The sequence below is a fragment of the Quercus robur genome, chromosome 1 (genome assembly GCF_932294415.1).
Source record: "Quercus robur chromosome 1, dhQueRobu3.1, whole genome shotgun sequence".
NCBI lineage: Eukaryota > Viridiplantae > Streptophyta > Magnoliopsida > Fagales > Fagaceae > Quercus > Quercus robur.
Window position 1 is genome coordinate 19,120,566 of NC_065534.1, and position 18,416 is coordinate 19,138,981.

Here is an 18,416-nt window from a genome sequence, read left to right on the forward strand (position 1 = left end):
CTTTCTCCACTTTTACCTTTTCATCTTCCACTACCTTCTACATAAATATTATTCTTCTTCTTTTCATCTCTCCACTACTCTCCACATAAATATTTTCTTCTTCTTTCTCTTCATCTTCCTTTATTTTGTCTCTTCTTATTCACATTTTTTTTATTATAAATTTGTAACTATCTATTTCCTTCTATGCATGGTTTTCTCTCACAAAAAAGAGGTTCTCTCTCTCTCTCTCTCTCTCTCTCTCTCTCTCTCAATTTTTCGATGAATTTTTTATACATTCTTCTATTTATGCCAAATTACTAATCTTTGGGATTTTTTTTTCTACACTAGAATCATTATTCTTATTTTCTCCTTAATTTGATTGGGTAGTTTGCCGGAATTCAAGTAAAACCAGACAATAAGGAATTTTATGGCATTGGAGAACACCTGAATATATACTAGCCAAAAGTTGAAAGTCAGCAAATTAGTGGAGCTATGATTAAGCTTTAAACGGGATTGATAGTATTGCCAATGTTCTTTAATTAGCATCCTTATTTCTATTCTCTATATATGTTTCCTAGAATTAGTATTAGTCTCATTTTTATTTTCTCTATTATATTCTAGGTAGACCAAGAGTTCATTAAAACTCCACATTGGTTAATGCCATTTAGATTTGTTTTTTAAATTGTTTTTTTTTTTTTTTTGGTTAGTTAAGGTTGATGGTTCTTTCTTACAGAGGAAAGAAGAAATTGAAAACAATTGAATTCCATATAAACCTATACCTAAAGGGGACAAGAGCTTTTGTTTATTTGATTAGAGAGAATATATTAAAGGGGCATATCCTTTGGTCATTGCATTGCATTTCTTAGAGGTTAAAAGATAAAGCTTGTCATTATAGGAAAACATTTGGGGTGGATATCATTTTAATATTTTCTTTTGTGTATTTCATTAATATTTTTAAAGGTGAACCATATTCTTCTAACTTTGATGTAGTGTGTTACATTTGCTTAATATACAACTCATCTCTTATGGAATAAGGAAATTACCATAATAATAAAAAATCATCACAAAATTACAAGGTTAACTTAACCAAAATTAAAATAAAACTAAAGAAATAAAAAAGAGATTTTATAATAATTTATTAGTCAAAAAATTGGTAGGCATATTCAAATTCCTATTTCCAAGAACAACTATGTATTAATCCAAACCAAAATTCAATGAAAATTATGAAAGGGAAAGAAAAGGCTTTCTAATGGGAAATTAAAAAAACACAATACTAAAACACATATTAAAAAAAAAAACCATCAATCTTAATTAGAGTTATAAGAAAGAATAAAAATATTTTATGTGCAATTGTTCTCTTTATTGGTATTTATTGTTATATATTTTATTTTTACTTTTTTTTCTTCTCATCTTATGTTATTCAACAGTTAAATTCAGTCACATCTATATATATATATAATAATTAAACATGGAATATTTTATTTAAATTTAAATCAATAAAATTATCCTTAAAAAATTGTACTCTTTTTTTTTTTTTCATCTACACTTTGTCCAAGCTTTTTCCTTACCTTTATCTTTTCATCTCCCCACTACCTTCTACCTTAATATCACTATTCGTCTCCCCACATCTTCCATATCATTAAATTATTTATATTTTAATTTCTCTCCTTTTTTTATTTAAAAAAATTGAAATTTTAAAATTTTACTTAAATTCAATAAATAAAAGTGTCCTCATAAAGTGGAGTAATACTAGGGACACACTCATTCTCAAACCCAATACATCAAAGAAAAAATATAATACAAAACAAATGCCAATTGGGAAACACTAAATTAAAAATAATAATAATAATAATAATAATAATAATAATAATAATAATAATAATGAGGATATCAAACCAAATATAATATAAAGAAACTAATAGTTATGGATATACTAACTTAAGGGTAGCAAAATTAAATGGAAAAAAAAAAAAAAAACTACAATGCATATTTAATGCAATAAAATAATAATCAAGTTTTGGAAAACAATAGGTTGCCTATGGAGAGAGAGAGAGAGAGAGAGAGAGAGAGAGAGAGAGAGAGAGAGAGAGAGAGAGAGAGAGATGGTAAAGAAAAAAAAATCAAATGTCAATTAGTAACTATTAATTGGAAAACAAAGAGCTTGTAAGGAGAAGTAAAAATAAAAAATAAATATGACCAATATGAAGAACATTAAAAACTTTATAGTGCAATAAAATCAACTGTTACATTCACTTAAAAAATTGAATCAATAATCAATAATTAAACACAATCATAGCAATATATTTAAACTTAAAACTAATGAAACTCTAATTCATAACTAAAAGGAGATGTTCTCATATAATAATAGAAATTACATAAGAAATGAAATTATGATAATAGTAAAAAAAGTTATAAATGAAATTATGAAAAAAGTGATAAAACTAATTAGCTACTATCATTATGAAGTAGTAGTCTATGATTTTGCACATCTAAAGAAGTGGAATATATAGAGTTTACTTAAGGTATATGTAAAGATTGACATTAAAAAAAAGATATGTAAAGGTTAAAAAAATGTATATTCTATAAATAAATAAAAAGGTATATGTAAGGTTTTTATTAACTTAGAAGAAAATGAAAAATCAATTATTAATAACAGCAACAACAACAACAACAACAACAATAATAATATAGAGGTAATTACATTCCTCTTTCTTGAGGTTTGAAGAAATAACACTCTACCTCAAACTCGAAAGGAAAAAATATTTTCACCCTTTACATTTGTTTGACCAAACTTTGTTAAATTAATATTAAAATATTGTGTACTAACTTGCATGTGCTTAAGGTAGGTTCCAAAATTAACCTTAATTTTAAAATTAAATTCTCTTATTTTAAAATTTTAAATTAAAGTGTATTTCAAAATATTAAGTAATGTCTTTTCCTTTTTCTTTTTTCCTTTTCTTTTCCCAATGAGTTATAGAGAGATTTGTCATTTCAAATGTTTTGGTATTTTATAAATCTGTATTTTAATTCTAAAATTATGAGTAATGTCTTTACTAATCATGGTTAAACATTTATAAACGGATTCTTAAATAAAGTTAAAATATTTTGTTATTAATATAAACAGAATGGGAGAGTGTTATTACTTATCACCCCAAATATATTTAATAAGATCACCCTAAAAAAAAATTATCTCACGCAATGCACAGGTCTGCGACTAGTAGTAGTTAAAGAATGGTTCATTCATTAAATAAAAAAAAAATGAGATAACCGTTGAAGAATTACCAAGGTTTATATGCTCTCTGTTTGTGCAAAAACATAGACCGCTTCTGTGACTCCTCTCAATATATAGACATTCCCATATGCATTGTTTCCCATCCCTCACCCAAAGCAAGAATACGCAAAATACTACACAGCAAGAGAAAGAACTTCAAATATGATGAAAGTTGTAATTGTGGCCATTTGGGCTTTGGCAACCACCCCTGTTTCAGCTTATGACCCTAGTCCTTTGCAAGACTTTTGTGTAGCAATTAACAACACCGATTCTGCTGGTATGTACATACTCTCATTCTTATTAGTAGAATTATCATAACGTTCCTTTGAAATCATTATAAGTTTGACACATTCCTTTGAATTATGCCCAACACTTATACCACCTACCTTAGATTTATTTTATTTCTTCTGCAGGACATGTTCTTGTCCATTGTTACAGAAGTGTCTTATTTCTGTCAATAATAGACTTTTCTTTGTGCAGTTTTTGTGAATGGAAAATTTTGCAAGGACCCAACACTTGTCACAGCCAATGATTTTTTCTTCTCTGGACTCAATATTCTTGGAAACACAGCTGCAAATAAAGTCGGATCAAATGTCACTCTTGTGAACGTCGATAAATTACCAGGTCTGAACACTCTAGGCGTATCTTTGGCTCGCCTTGACTTTGCTCCATATGGCTTGAATCCTCCTCACACTCACCCTCGCGGCACTGAGCTTTTGGTTGTCATAGAGGGTACTCTCTTAGTTGGATTTGTCACCTCCAACCCAAACAAACTCTTCACCAAAGTTCTTAATGTGGGCGACGTCTTTGTATTCCCAATTGGTCTCATTCACTTCCAATTCAACATAGGGCAAACTAATGTTGTTGCCTTTGTTGGTCTCAGTAGTCAAAATCCTGGAGTGATCACCATAGCAAATGCTGTCTTCAGATCTAATCCTCCAATCAATCCTGATGTTCTCGCCAAGGCCTTCTAGTTAGACAAGAATGTAGTTGAATATCTTCAAAAACAATTCTAGTCAAACCACAAATAGGAAAAATATGTGTAAATTGGGATGGTGAACCACTAAATTGTTTGAATAAATTTTGTTTGGTTTCCCTCACTGTAACACCGCAGAGATAATTACTATCAAATAAAATGGTTTCGTATGATTGTTTTTTTGTGTCATGGACTCATGGTGTGATAACAAAGGCAGAGCATTTAGTTCATGACTAAATCTTGATTACAACATGGATCCACAATGTTTGAAATCACAATCACTTTTTTTTAAAAAGAAAAACACAAGCATTGATAAAGTGATCAAAATTGTAATAAAAATAGACATAATTATTATTCTCATTTTTACAAAATGACATTTCAAATTGAGGTCTCTGTTGCGAGAAAATCTACCATGCGTCAGGTGCATGTATCCCTTTTGTGTGAAACGGAGGATAAATGCGCCCGATGCATGTATACCACCTCCTTAGTACATAGCACATATTCTATGTCAAACAATAGTCCTAAACTCGATGTAAAATTTTCACAGTGTTGAAATAGTAAGAGTATTTACTATTGAGAATCTATAACTTGATGTATACATACAGAGGAAACATGGAAAGAAAAATTAATACAAGGTAAGGAAATGTAATACCTAAGTAGTTAAAAAAATTATTCAGGGAAATTACATAAAGAGACCCAGAGTTATTTCCTATTTTAAATTAAGTCTCAAGTTTTTGATTTTGTTAGTTGAAGTCCTAGACTTATGAATTTTATTTCAATTTGAAGCCCATGCCCATCTCTATTATTCATTTACATTATTCTATTTCTAGGCTGAAATAGAGCACAAAAAAAAGAGAAAATTGATGATAAAATATTGCATTTCACTTAAGTAACCATTTTCAATTTTTGGCAAATATTTTTCCCCTAAACAAAACTTTATCTCTCTAGAAAGGTTTTTCTCTTTCTACTATCTTTGTTCAATGAATGTCAAATTGATTTTGTTAGCTCCATAATTTAGGTTGGCAAACCCTAAACAAAAATGTTTCTGCTATGTATCTTGGAAGCATGTTTTTGAAGTCAAGATAGCTACCTAGATTCTATAGATCATATTCAACTTGTAGCCTATTCAATAAATTTGGATTGATCGAGTTTTAATGTGTTTGAAGTGAAGACAGGTACTAGTTAGAATGAAAATTCATCTCGTTAAGCCTCTACAATTTCATGCAACCAAGGCTTAACAATAATAGAAAACCCTAGAGAACATGGAAAAGACTTAGAGAGCCACTAATTATATATCTACGGTTCTTGTGCCCCTTTGGGCACAAGTGCCTGCGACAAGTTTTGGTTCTCCTTTGTGGGAACTACACCTTGGCCTAGGGTGGACCATGGGGGAGGGTGTAAATGGAGTCGCCACCTAGATTAGGTATAGGAACCATAAATGTAGCACCCTTGGAAGCATGTTTTTGAAGTCAAGATAGCTACCTAGGTTCTATAGATCATATTCAACTTGCAGCCTATTCAACAAATTTGGATTGATCGAGTTTCAATGTGTTTGAAGTGAAGACAGGTACTAGTCATAATGCAAATTCATCCCATCAAGCCTCTACAATTTTGTGCAACCAAGGCTTAACAATAATAGAAAACCCTAGAGAACGTGGAAAAGACTTGGAGAGCCACTAATTGTATATCTACAGTTCTTGTACCCTTATGGGCACAAGTGCACGCAATGAGTTTTGGTTATCCTTCATGGGATGTACACCTTGGCCTAGGGTGGACCATGGCAGAGGGTGTAAATGGAGTTGCCACCTAGAATAGGTCTAGGAACCATAAATATAGCACCCTTGTGGAAGGACTAATCTTTACCAGAGCACGTGTCTGGAGTTTAGGTATAGGGATGGAAAGGTGTTAGACACCCAACCCCACCCGACCCATGGGTCAGCCTCCACTCAATGTGTTCCAAATCTTAATCTCATTAAAGGGTTATTTAATATGTTATTCTAATCTCACTTACACTCTAGCATGCGTCTAATGCAAACAAACATGGCATATCATCCTTTAAGCCTAGCATTCATTTATCGTGACATTAAACATATATCACCAAGGGCAGCAAACATCACAAGGCAGATTTAGCAATTATATTCAAACATAGCATCATGACATTCAACCAAGCATATTATCAAATATTTAAGCAACTCATGTTCAATCAAACAAATGCATGTTCATGTGATCTATGCATGACTTACCTCACTGCACCACAACACTTATGCATCAATGCATGTTCATATGCATGTTCATGATATTCAACCAAACAAGAACCATAATCAGGATCTAAGCAATAAACAAGGAAAAAAAAAAACATGTTAAAAACCTAAAATAGAGCCTAAAACAAAGGAAACAGGACTAAACAGAGACTAAACATGTGAAAGAAAACAAAGAAAACTAGATCTGGGTTCCTGGGCAAGGGTGTGCGTGCGCATAACACCTCGAGTATGCGTATGCATGCATAAAGCATGCGCACACATACAAACCCAAAAACCTAAACCTCAGCAAATAGAACAGAAACTAAACAAAAACACGAAAACTAGCAACCTATTATGCTTCGGATATAAACACAAAACAAGCCTAAGTTAACATAAACACTATGAAAGTAATAAAACATATAAACAACACACACACACACACACACACACACAAACAAAGAGATTGGAGACCCAAAGTTAGAACCTTTACCTCAACACAAGAATTTTTTAGAGCTTGATTTGACTTCCCTTCAGTCAATCTAATCAACAAGAAAACGAGTAGGTTAGTAAGCTTAATTTAGAACTCAAAGGCCAAGATCAAAATAGGACCCAAGCAAGCAAAACTTGATTTGAGGATGTTTTGTGAAAAACTCCCTCTTTGATTCACTATTTTTTAGTAAATCTTGCATATATTCACCCCTCTTTGAAAAGTGCCTTTTATGGATTTATATAGTGGTAAAATAGGGGTGTGGGGCGGTTCTCAGATAATGTGGGATTCGTACCACACAAATTTAAATGAAAAAAAAAAAAACCTTTCCTTTCATATAATTTTGGAACCCTAGTTGCATACGCATACTCAGGGTATGCATGCGCATGCCCTAAGCATGCGTACGCACGGCTTGAATGTGCATGCGCATATGCACGGCTTTGTGCAACCCACAACTAAAGTTTATGTTGAAAGTATCTTTGAAATTGAATGATTGAAGCTCCCAAGTATGTTGACTCTGTCCTCATCAATGAAGTGGTCCACCATTGTAGGCTGCAGCTGGGGATATGCAATACAACTATGCATTGCGTAAGTCGAATGGTTTGAACTTATCTTGTATTGACCTCATCTTAATTGGTGAGTACTAAATAATTTTAATGATTAGTTTGATTTAATGGTTTTCTAGAACCATGACTACCAAACCTTCTGGTATATTCTTGCCATTTCCCCTCTTTTGTTCTCTCTTCATATTTAGTTAGTGTTGAAGATTTTTTCCTGCTTAGAGATGAAGTTAGCCCGCCCTGAAACAAATGGGGGATTCAGCCATGAGTTTGGATGCCAGGTCTTGAAAACGAGGAGAATGCAAGCCTTCGTAAAGAGATCTGCTAACAGATCGAGCCTAGACATGAACTTTCCTTTTCCCTCGTTAAGTGATAATTAACCTCAATATGGTTTGTTCTTATGTGAAAATAAGATTAGAAGCAATGGCTAAGGTGGAGATATTATCGCACCATAGAGCAGGAATATGAGAAAGAAAGTCACCAACGTCTTTTAGTATCATCTTTAGTCAATGTTGCCAAAGTTCCATATTCAGCTTCTGTTAACGAGTGAGTTACGGTTGCTTATCTCTTTGCAAACCAAGTAACAGGAGTGTTGCCTAAGAAAATGACAAAGCCTGTGGTTGAGCGCCAGTTGATCAATGGGATTCTTGGGCTAATCTGCGTCTGTAAATGCAGAGAGAGCAAGTGAGCCAGGGCAAAGGATAGCCCAAGGTAAAATCTATTGAAGATACTTTTAGCAGCAATTAAATGGTATTGAGTAGATTGATTCATGAATTGACATGTTTGATGGACTACAAAGGAGAGATCATGGTATTGAGTAGATTGATTCATGAATTGACATGTTTGATGGACTGCAAAGGAGAGATCAGGCCTTGTGAAAGTCAGGTGGTTGAAGCTTCGAAAGATAAACAGGTATTTGTACGCATTTTGTATCTCAAGCTTTAAAACCAAATGTCAAGTGGTTGGGTGGTTGAACGTTTGAACCATGCTCTTGGGGTCTGTTTAAGGCCATAAATTGACTTATGGAGGTGACAAACATTATGAGGAAATGAAGGATACACATATTATTGGGGTTCTGACTAGTGTCCAGTTGCTTGAAGGACCAGACTTATGAAAGAAGACCAAGTATAATTCTTATAGTGGCAAGTTTGACTACTGGACTGAAATTTTCATTTTAGTCAATGCCATATTGTTGAAGATAACCTTTAACTAATAACCGAGAATTGTACCTTGCAATCGACTCCATCAATCTTGTGCTTGAGCTAATACACCCTTTTACAACCCACAACGTTCTTGTTAGTAGAAGCTGGGACCAAGGTCCAGTTCTGTTGCCTCAAAGTGTTTGAAATTCAGCATCCATGGCTGCACTAAATTGAAAATACTTGGAAGCAATGTGATAGGTTGGAGGCTCAATGAAAGAATAGTAAATGGTGGCTTTAAAACATAATTTTGGCTAGAAAATTCCACCTTTGGATCGTGTTTGCATAGAATGAGTGTTTGAAGGAAGAGCTGTAGTATGTGGAAGAACATTAAACTTAGGTTGAGTTTCTGATGAGAAAATGTCAGATGAAGTGTTCTATATAGTGAACAAAGGATAAGTTGATAGCAGAAGAGAACAATCAGAAGTTGGAAGAGATGTGGCAACAGGTGAAGAAGGCTGTGTATTCACAGGAAGCTAATAGGAAGGGAAGGACAGAAGCAGGGGCGGCTTGATGCATTTGGGGGCCTAAGGCGAAAATTGACCATCTTTTTTTAGATGCAAAATTACTACTAATTAACATGAATTACGTAAAAAAAAAAAAAAATTAGAAATTTTATAGGCAGAAAAAATTTGACAAAAATTTTCATACTTGATGATGTAGATTGATAGTAGTAAGTAAAAGAGTGGTGTTAGTGGTAGACTCAGATGAAAACTAATAAAAGTTTGCTAACTAAACTCTTATTATTATTCTTTTTTTTTTTAGAAGTGCGACATTCACAATATTTTTTGCAATAAATTCTAGGTTTTAAGTTGCCTTTTGTTTTCTATTTGAAAATATCACTATAATTATTTTTTTTTGTCATCAATAACAGGTTGTAACAACTTGTTACTTAGCATTAGTTGTAAAAATATTGTGGACGTTGCATTTTTCTCTATCTTTTATTTGTTTGTCATATGGTAAAAACATATTATTTTATTTATTGATTATAAATAACCCTATTGGTTAAAATTTGTGGGCCTTTTTTTTCACTTGGGGCCTTAAGCAACAGCATCTCTTGCTCCACTATTCAGTCGGCCCTGGACAGAAGGTGAGGTTGAATAGGAGATGCTATTGAAGGCAACGTTGGATTGAGTGATGTTAGAGGGCCTAAGATAGATGGTTGAGAATAGGAAGGCAATTTTTTTTTTTCCCCCTGAATAGCATAGGAATGCAACTAAATAACTGGGGAGAGCCAAGAGGCATATACCATTTTGTGAGACATTAGAATTTGAAGATAAAGAATAATTTAAATTAAAATAGAAAGGAAACAAGGATTCATTAAAAAGAACATGGAAAATTATATAAAATTCTGCTTGTGGTTCTGTTGAGGCAAAGGTATTCTTTTGAATTAGGAGGATAACCTATGAATACATATTTTACCTATTTAGGTTGAAGTTTGTGCTTGGAGTAAGGCCATAGAAGTGGATAACAAGTACAACCCAAGGTCTTTAGTGCTGATAGATTTGGTTTATGCAGAAACAATTTTTCCCATGGGGACACAAATTGCAAAACTAAGGAGGGTAGTCAATTTATAAGGTGGATTGAGGTGCAAAAGGCATAAGACCAACATAAATGAGGTAAACCAGCTTTTTAAAATTAAAGATAACCCACTTTTGACCATATGTCTATGCTTTCTTTTTTTAGAAATACCTTTTTGCTGAGGTGTGTGGGGGCAAGGTAAGTAGTGAATAATGCCATAGAAGAAAAATATTATGGAAACTCATTCCTAGTTTACTCCCCCCCCCCCCCCCCCCCCCCACCCCACCATCAATCCTAAGAATCTTAATCTTGGGAGATAACTGATTCTTAACCATATTTTTGAAATGAATGAAAACATTTAGAATTTTTGGTCTTTTCTTTAAGAGAGAACCATGTAAAACATGTGAAATCATCCACAAAATTTATGCAATACCTAAATTCTGGATCACGTACATCACTATAACCGATATGAAGTGTGATAGGCCAAGAATGTATTGATCCTTTGTGATGAATTAACCAATTAATTAGCCGAGTTAATTAATTAGGCATGGTAGCACAAACAAATCACCAACTAAGTTAAAATGCAGTGGAAAATAAATTGACACGGTAATTTGTTTTCGAATGGGGAAAACTTACACAACAAAAACCCCATCGGGTGATTTTAAGGTTACTACTCTTGAGAATTCACTATTATTACAACAAGCGGTTACAAGTAAAGGAATCCCAATATCTTATACCAACCTACAGTTGAACCTTTACCCTAATACCCAATTGGACTTGTTCTGTAGTGACAATCTCTCATTTCTATGCATGGCTCCCAATACGTGACTAACCAATTCGACGAGCAAATCCTAGTACGCGGCTTACTCACCAATTTGAGAAGGATGTTGGCTGCAAAGTCCTTCAGTTCATCAACACGATGAAGATCACGAAACTCCTTGGTTACAAAACCCTACGGTGTACAAACATAGCAACTTCTTAAATAGAAAGATGAACTAGGGCATATGTCTCCGGTTCACAATATGCTTGTGAAAAACTTTTGCATTGAGGTGCATCAGTTGTGACGGCCCTTAAAACAATACTTATATATATTTAGGGTTGTGAGAAAAGAAAGCCCAAATATCTATTCACGGATTGGAGTGAAACCAGATCTGAAAAATTGATTTTCTTAAATCTCGACAGATACCCTATCTATCGAGCAGCTATCGAGCATCAGGCTGAAATAGCCTTGTAAACCCCAATAGATACTAGCTGTCGAGTTTTAAAATCCAGCACTTCTTTACTTGATTCTTTGACAGACTTGCATGACTTTAGCACTTGAACTTGAAACTTTGTTCTCTGAAGCATTAAACATATCCTAGATCCACCCAATTACAAGTAAAGTGCGTTTTGTCAAAGGATTAGCTAATTCTGTATTGACATATGTTTCTAACATGATTCACATATGTCCTAACAAAGTGAAGAATTTGAGGACATCTCAGTTTTATTAAATGGAAGTTTATGTATTTTAACATTGATACAATGGCTTCACAATAAATTGACTTCTACAATTTTCTTAGTTTCACAATAGAATAACATCTACAATTTTCACTAAAGTTCCTGTCCATAAGTAACAGTGACCATGTATTAGCAAGGATTTGCTTTGGTTTGGATAGAAAGAATAGAAAGATTGGGGATCAAGTGATCATTGCAACAAACTTTAAAGGCGAATGCTTTCCTTTGTAAGAAAATTCCATATGGTGGTAGAAATCTAGTGCTAAATGTCCGTTCTAGCCACAAATCTGGCAAATAGGTCATGAACCATCTTGCTTATCTTGTCCAAAGTTTGTTCCAGCTTAAGAATTGTTCATTTGCTGGAAATTATGACTGTAACAAATTTGGCAAATAGGACTTGAACCGTCTTGCCTACGTTGTTTAAAGTTTGTTCTAGCTTGAGAATTGTTCACTTATTGGAAATTATGACTGTACTGTAATTGATTTTGCCTCTTCCTCTGTGGTTTGAATTCTCTACCATGTCTTCTGCCAACGGTTTGATTCCCATGTTATGAAGAATGAACTGAGTGAGAGCCAAACTTACTGTTTGAGGAAACTACTATAGACATTGTCATTGAGTTTAGATCCTTTTAACCTTCAGAATCTTTAGCAGATTGTTTTTTTTGCAAGTAAAAAACATGAAGTTCTTCATATGTCCTCGTTCATTGTGGAACAAAAAAGCGACATACTAACTACGCATTCCTTGGAGAATAACATGGAGTAGTTCCTCATCATCGATCATGACTGATACAACAAGTTTATCTCTTACTTTCTTGATTTTTTGTAGGTACATAACCATTGGATTGCTCTCTTTTTTTATATCATGAAGTTCAATCTTTAGTTTCAAGATGTTAGACCTTAATAGTATTAGCTCTCAAAGATTTTTCACATTCTTTAAGCAATACTTTGCCCAATCACAAGTGATAATTCTAAGGGAGAAAGTGTAGAGTTTATGAGGTTGAGAAGAGATTGATCCACTATAAGCAGGACAAAACCAGGATTCTAAACTTCGAAATTCAAGAATGGAAACATGCTAAATATACTAGAAAAAACAAAACCAATATTCATTCAATGTTAACAAAATACAACGTGTAAAGTTGTGATTTACAACTATGTTTTTTGTTGGCTTTATTCCATGACAAAAAGTGTTATAATTTGTAAAGTTGTGATTTATAATTATTTTGTGTTGGCTTTAATTTCGTGCCAAATTTGATTGTAATTTTAGTCAATCATTTTTTATAGGACCAACAACTACTAAGGTATCTGGTATATTCTTGCCATTTCCATTTTTTGTTCTCTATATGTTGACCCTATGTTTTGGTGCATCTCCGTTAAGAGTGGAAGAATTTTTACAGATTAGAGACGAAGTCCCGTTGCTTACATCTTACCAAATAATTTTTTGAAAGAGATAGAAAGCAAAATTACATGGGAATAGAACAGCATTTTAAAATTGTTCTACCTGTAAAGTAAACAAGAATGACCTTATTATTAAATGATTACTTGAAGATTCTTATAATAAAATAAAATAAGGGAAAAGTTAACCGATGTCCTATATATGGACATTGGTTTATAAAATATTTTTAGAAACTTTTTATATAAAGATAAAAAAAAAATTATTATTATTTTATTTTTTTTACAGTTTTTTGTATTTCCCATTAAAGTGGTATTAAAATTTTCTTAAAATAGATTATTAACAATTGTCTTAAAGACACCTGTTACTAGGACAAAATTCTCACTTCTACGATGTAAGGTTGAATTTTATCAATCATCTTGTTGGCTTTATTTCGTGCCAAATTTGCTTGTATTTTATCAATTAGTAACTCTGTATTTAGATGGGAATCATGTAAGGGTAGTGTGTGAGAGAGTGTGAAGAAATGCTCAAAATTGTGCAAAGAAGCAAGGGCTCGCGACTGGATCTCGCAGGTGGCTTGTGGCTTGCAAGTTGCCAGATAGTTGCACACGTGCTAAGCATGCCAAAAGCTGAAGAGTCACGCCAGCTGTTGCACTACAGTACAAAAGTCCCAGGCTGGCCAGGCCGTTAGCTCGCGGCTTGAACTTGCGACTCAACCCAGTCGCGATGTCAAGTCGCCAGAACATCCTGTTTGGGAAAAACTGACTTTTCACATTCCTTCTTACCCTACCATATATATACCCTTATATCCACGATTTTGAGAGAGCTTACAGAGAGAATTTTGAGAGAGAAACCCTAGAGAAAAACAAGATTGATTCATCCACAATCTTCATATAGAGACTCTTCAAATTCCTCTACTCTCTTCCTCTCCATTGTCAAATCCTTGAGAGGTAGATTACCAAAACATTTTCTCACCTTACCCATATCTGTGAGGAGGTCATTTGGTGTTTGGGAAGCAGTTAAGAAGGGACCAATTTCATATTGGTAGATGCTATGGTCAAGTAGCGGAATCTGACAAGCTAAAGAAGAAATAGGTTCGGCGTAACCTCATTAGAGTAGGAGCTTGGAGGGCTTAGGTACATTGGGTAGATTAGGCTTGGAGGGTCTTCTACTGTTCATGTATCCTAACTACATTCTTTAGTGGATTGTTTACCGCTTGGAGGGCGGCGGAGAGGTTTTACGCTGAGGGCTTCGGTTTCCTCTTCGATAACACATCGAGTGTTGTCCTTGTGTTTGCATCTCTCTTCCCTTAATCTTTTCCACTTAATTTCTGCTGTGGATGTGATTTTATTTGGTTTAGATTGTTTATCAATTCTGTATTAAGCTTGTGTTCATTTTCCGCACATTAATTATTTGATATTAAGCTTGAATTGGTAATTTGTAAATTGGGGGTCTAAATGTTCAAGTTGTTTTATACACTTATTGAACTTTCATACGAGATATGGGAGAGATGTTTGGTAATCCATCTTACCCCCATTATTTTAGAGGCTTCAAAGTTTAAAGTACCAAACTTCAAAAAATATATAATTGAATGGAGATGCAATTGCACTGTAAGGTTGAATTTATTCAACCATCTAATTGGCTTTATTCCGTGCCAAATTTGCTTGTAATTCAGCATTTAGTAACCCTGTATTTAGGTGGGTTTGTTGTAAGGGTAGTGAGTGAGATAGAGTGAAGATTGCTCAAGAGTGTGCAAGAAAACAGAGACTCGTGGCTGGGACTCGCGGGTGGACTCGCGGCTGCAAGCCGCCAGAAGCTGCACACGTGCCAAGCATGCTGGAAGATGAACAGTCATGCTAGCTGGAGCACTACAGGACAAAACAGGACAACTGGCCATACGGTTAACTCGCGACTGGATCTCGCGACTTAGTCAAGCCGCGAGGTCAAGCTGCGAGCCACCCCTGTTTTTGTAAAACCTGACGTTTCGCATTCCTCTCCCACTCCAGTATAAATACCCCTTTTACCCACGATTGAAAGAGAGCTTCCAGAGAGATTTTTGAGAGAGAAACCCTAAAGAAAAACCAGATTGTTTCACCCACAATCTCTACCTTAGAGTCTCTTCAAATTCCTCAACTCTCTTTCTCTCCATTGTCAAATCCTTGAGAGGCATTATACCAAACCTGGTTCTCACCATCATCATCACTGTGAGACAGTTGTTTGGATTGCTGGGAAGCAGTTAGGAAGGAGACAAATCTTCATTGGTTGATGCTATGGTCTAGTAGCGGAATCCTGGAAGCTAGAAAAGAAAAAGGTTCGGCGCAACCTCGTTGGAGCAAGAAGCTTGGAGGGCTTAGGTGCACTGGGTAGATTAGGCTTGGAGGGTCTATTGCTGTCCTTGTATCCCAACTGTATTTTCTAGTGGATTGATTACCGCTTGGAGGGCGGCGGAGAGGTTTTTCGCCGAGGACTTCGGTTTCCTCTTCGATAACACATCGCGTGTTGTCTTTGTGTTTGCATCTTCCTTCCTCTCTATCTTTGCCTTTTTATTATCTGCTATGGATTTTATTTTGTTATGGCTTAGATAGTTTTTAACCAATTTCATATTATAGCATGTGTTAAGTTTCCGCACACTAGTTGTTTGACATATTGCTTGAATTGGTTTAGTTGTAATTTGGGGGTCTAAACGTTCAAAGGTGTTTTGTACACGTTTTTGAACTTTCATGCACATTTCCAAGAGTATGGGATCATCCAAAAAAAAAAAAGTATGGGATCAAGATGTTCCCCCCCCCCCCTCTCCCATATGCAATTCAAGTTGTCATTTTTCATATGATTATCTTTATCACATTGTAACAATTTCAATCCAGTCTATTATCAATCAATTCATGCTTTCATACTCCATGACATAATAATTTAACAAACATTCGCCTAGAAGGCACAAGCCTCTTCTTTGACCTTTGATAGAATACATTTATTGCCGGCTACGACTGTGAAAGTGTGAATGATGATGTTGTTTTTTATGCAAGTGCTCTGATCACGGAAGATTGAAGAATGCGCCGGTGGCTAGGGCTTGATCTCTTCAAAATTATATTTACGCTTTTTTTATAAGATGATTGTTGGCGAGAATTTTTTTTTTCCCCTTCAATTAATGATGGGTTTTAAAAAAAAAAGAAAGAAAGAAAGAAATTTCATAGGTTTTGTTGGAAGGTTATGGTCCTTATGGAGAATGAGAAAGTTTTTTAATGAGTAGTCAGACAAACGAATAAGAGAGAAAACAGATAGTGAATTTTCTAATTGGAAAGGGGAAATTTTTTTTTTCTTGAGGCTTGGGGACTTCATTTTCAAGTATTAGACACTGAATTTATCCTTAAAAAAAATATTACGAAAAAAGATCCCTAAGAAAAATCGGACAAATGAGGGGTTGGGAAACACAATGCCAATAGGGAAATAAAAGTTCCTTGAGAGTTATCAATTAAATAAAAATCTTCCTTAGGAAAATGAGATTTACAAGAAAAGTGTTAATATATATATATATATATATATATATATATATATATTCTTGGCGAAAACCACATTTTCGTCCTTACATTTTCACGCGATTCTCATTTTGGTTCCTAACTTTTATTTCCACCGCTTTTAGTCCCTATCCTAAAAAACGCGTTTTGTTTTTGTCCCTGCTATTACATCTGAGACGGAAAATGCACACATGGCAAACGGAATGCACTGTTGGCACACTAAAAGCTGACGTGGTCATTAAAATAATAATAATAAATATTATTTGGTATTAAAAAATGCCATGTCAGCATCTAAATTTAAAAAATTAATTTATTAATTTTAACCAAATAAAACAAAATCAAAACAGAAATAAAAATCAAAATTCACATGAATTAAGATCTAAAAGTATCTTGAATAAGAACACCAACCCAGACTTAAGATCTCAAAATTGAAAACCAAAAACCACAAACCTAGAAACACAAACGCAAACCCAGCAACATATTAACCAAACCAAATACAAAAGCAACAAACACAAACCTAGCAACTGATTTTTCTTGTCAACCAAGAACACCAACATAATAACTTCATATACATATCGATCTGTACCCCTTCCACAACATAGCATTGAAAGAAAATCCATATCCCCCACTCCTATCAAACCCACCAAACAAAAAAGTCCAAAAAAAAAAAAAAAAAGGACTCCCCCTTTAAAATTCTGGGTTTTGAAAATTAGCTCCTTCTTCTTCTTTGTCTTCTTTAACTTAGCTTGTTGGAGACTAGAGGTCATAGCAAACATTGTGTGAACAAAGGTGTATTTTTACATTCTAAATTCACGAATGTTGTTGGCATTGAACTCCTTGAAGCTCTCAGCACAGTCACCACCTTCTAGCAAAAAGGCCTTGCCTTGAGCTGCCTCAGCCAAACGGTCCTCTAAGCTCCTAGCTTCACCAACAAACATGATTGGAAGGAATGACTCCAGGGTCTTCAGAAATGAGTCTAGCACTATTTGATCTGGGTATTCTGGCTACTGAAGGGCCTTCTTGGATTTGCAACTTTCGAGGCTCCATTGAATGGGAACTGGGGTGGTGTTGCTTGTAGTGATGTCTGTTGATTTAGAGGACTTTGAAGGGTCAGCGGCGTGGATGGCTGAGATGGGTTTGTGGGGGCAGGGCTTGGAGTTGAAGATGGGTGTGAAAGGTTGGTGTGGATAGAGGAGGAGAGATTTGGAGGAGAGAGAAGACGCGACTGTGAATGCCATTTTTGAGAAGCAGAGAGACAGAGTAGACTTTTGAAAGCGGGTATATACTATATACTACATATGTGTCAATGACTGAAGAAATCAATCAATATTCAATATTATTTGGTTTGTTTGATCTTAGGCTGGGTTTGTGTTTGTGTTTGTGGTTTTTGGTTTTCAATTTTGAGATCTTAAGTCTGGTTGGTGTTCTTGGTGCTCTTGTTCAAGATACTTATAGATTTTAATTCATGCGAATTTTGATTTTTATTTCTGTTTTGATTTTTTAATTTAGTTAATTCTAATAAATTAATTTTTTAAATTTAGATGCTGAAGTGGCATTTTTTAATGCCAAATAATTTTTTTTTATTATTTTAATAGCCACGTCAGCTTTTAGTGTGCCAACAGTGCACTCCATTTGTTACGTATGCATTTTCCGTCTCTGATGTAATGGTAGGGACAAAAACGAGACGCGTTTTTTAGGATAGGGACTAAAAGCAGTGGAAATAAAAGTTAGGGACCAAAATGGAATTGCGACAAAATGTGGAGACGAAAATGTGGTTTTCGCCTATA

At 34.4% G+C, this 18,416-nt stretch overlaps 1 protein-coding gene across 1 annotated transcript; it reads left to right on the forward strand.

Moving 5' to 3' along the window:
• Positions 1-3,370: 3,370 nt before the first annotated feature.
• On the forward strand, positions 3,371-4,411 carry LOC126713756 (germin-like protein subfamily 1 member 7). The gene is made up of 2 exons (XM_050413614.1): positions 3,371-3,527; positions 3,731-4,411. The coding sequence occupies exons 1-2, from the start codon at positions 3,413-3,415 to the stop codon at positions 4,222-4,224; spliced, it is 609 nt and encodes a 202-aa protein (XP_050269571.1). The 5' UTR covers positions 3,371-3,412; the 3' UTR covers positions 4,225-4,411.
• Positions 4,412-18,416: the final 14,005 nt, after the last annotated feature.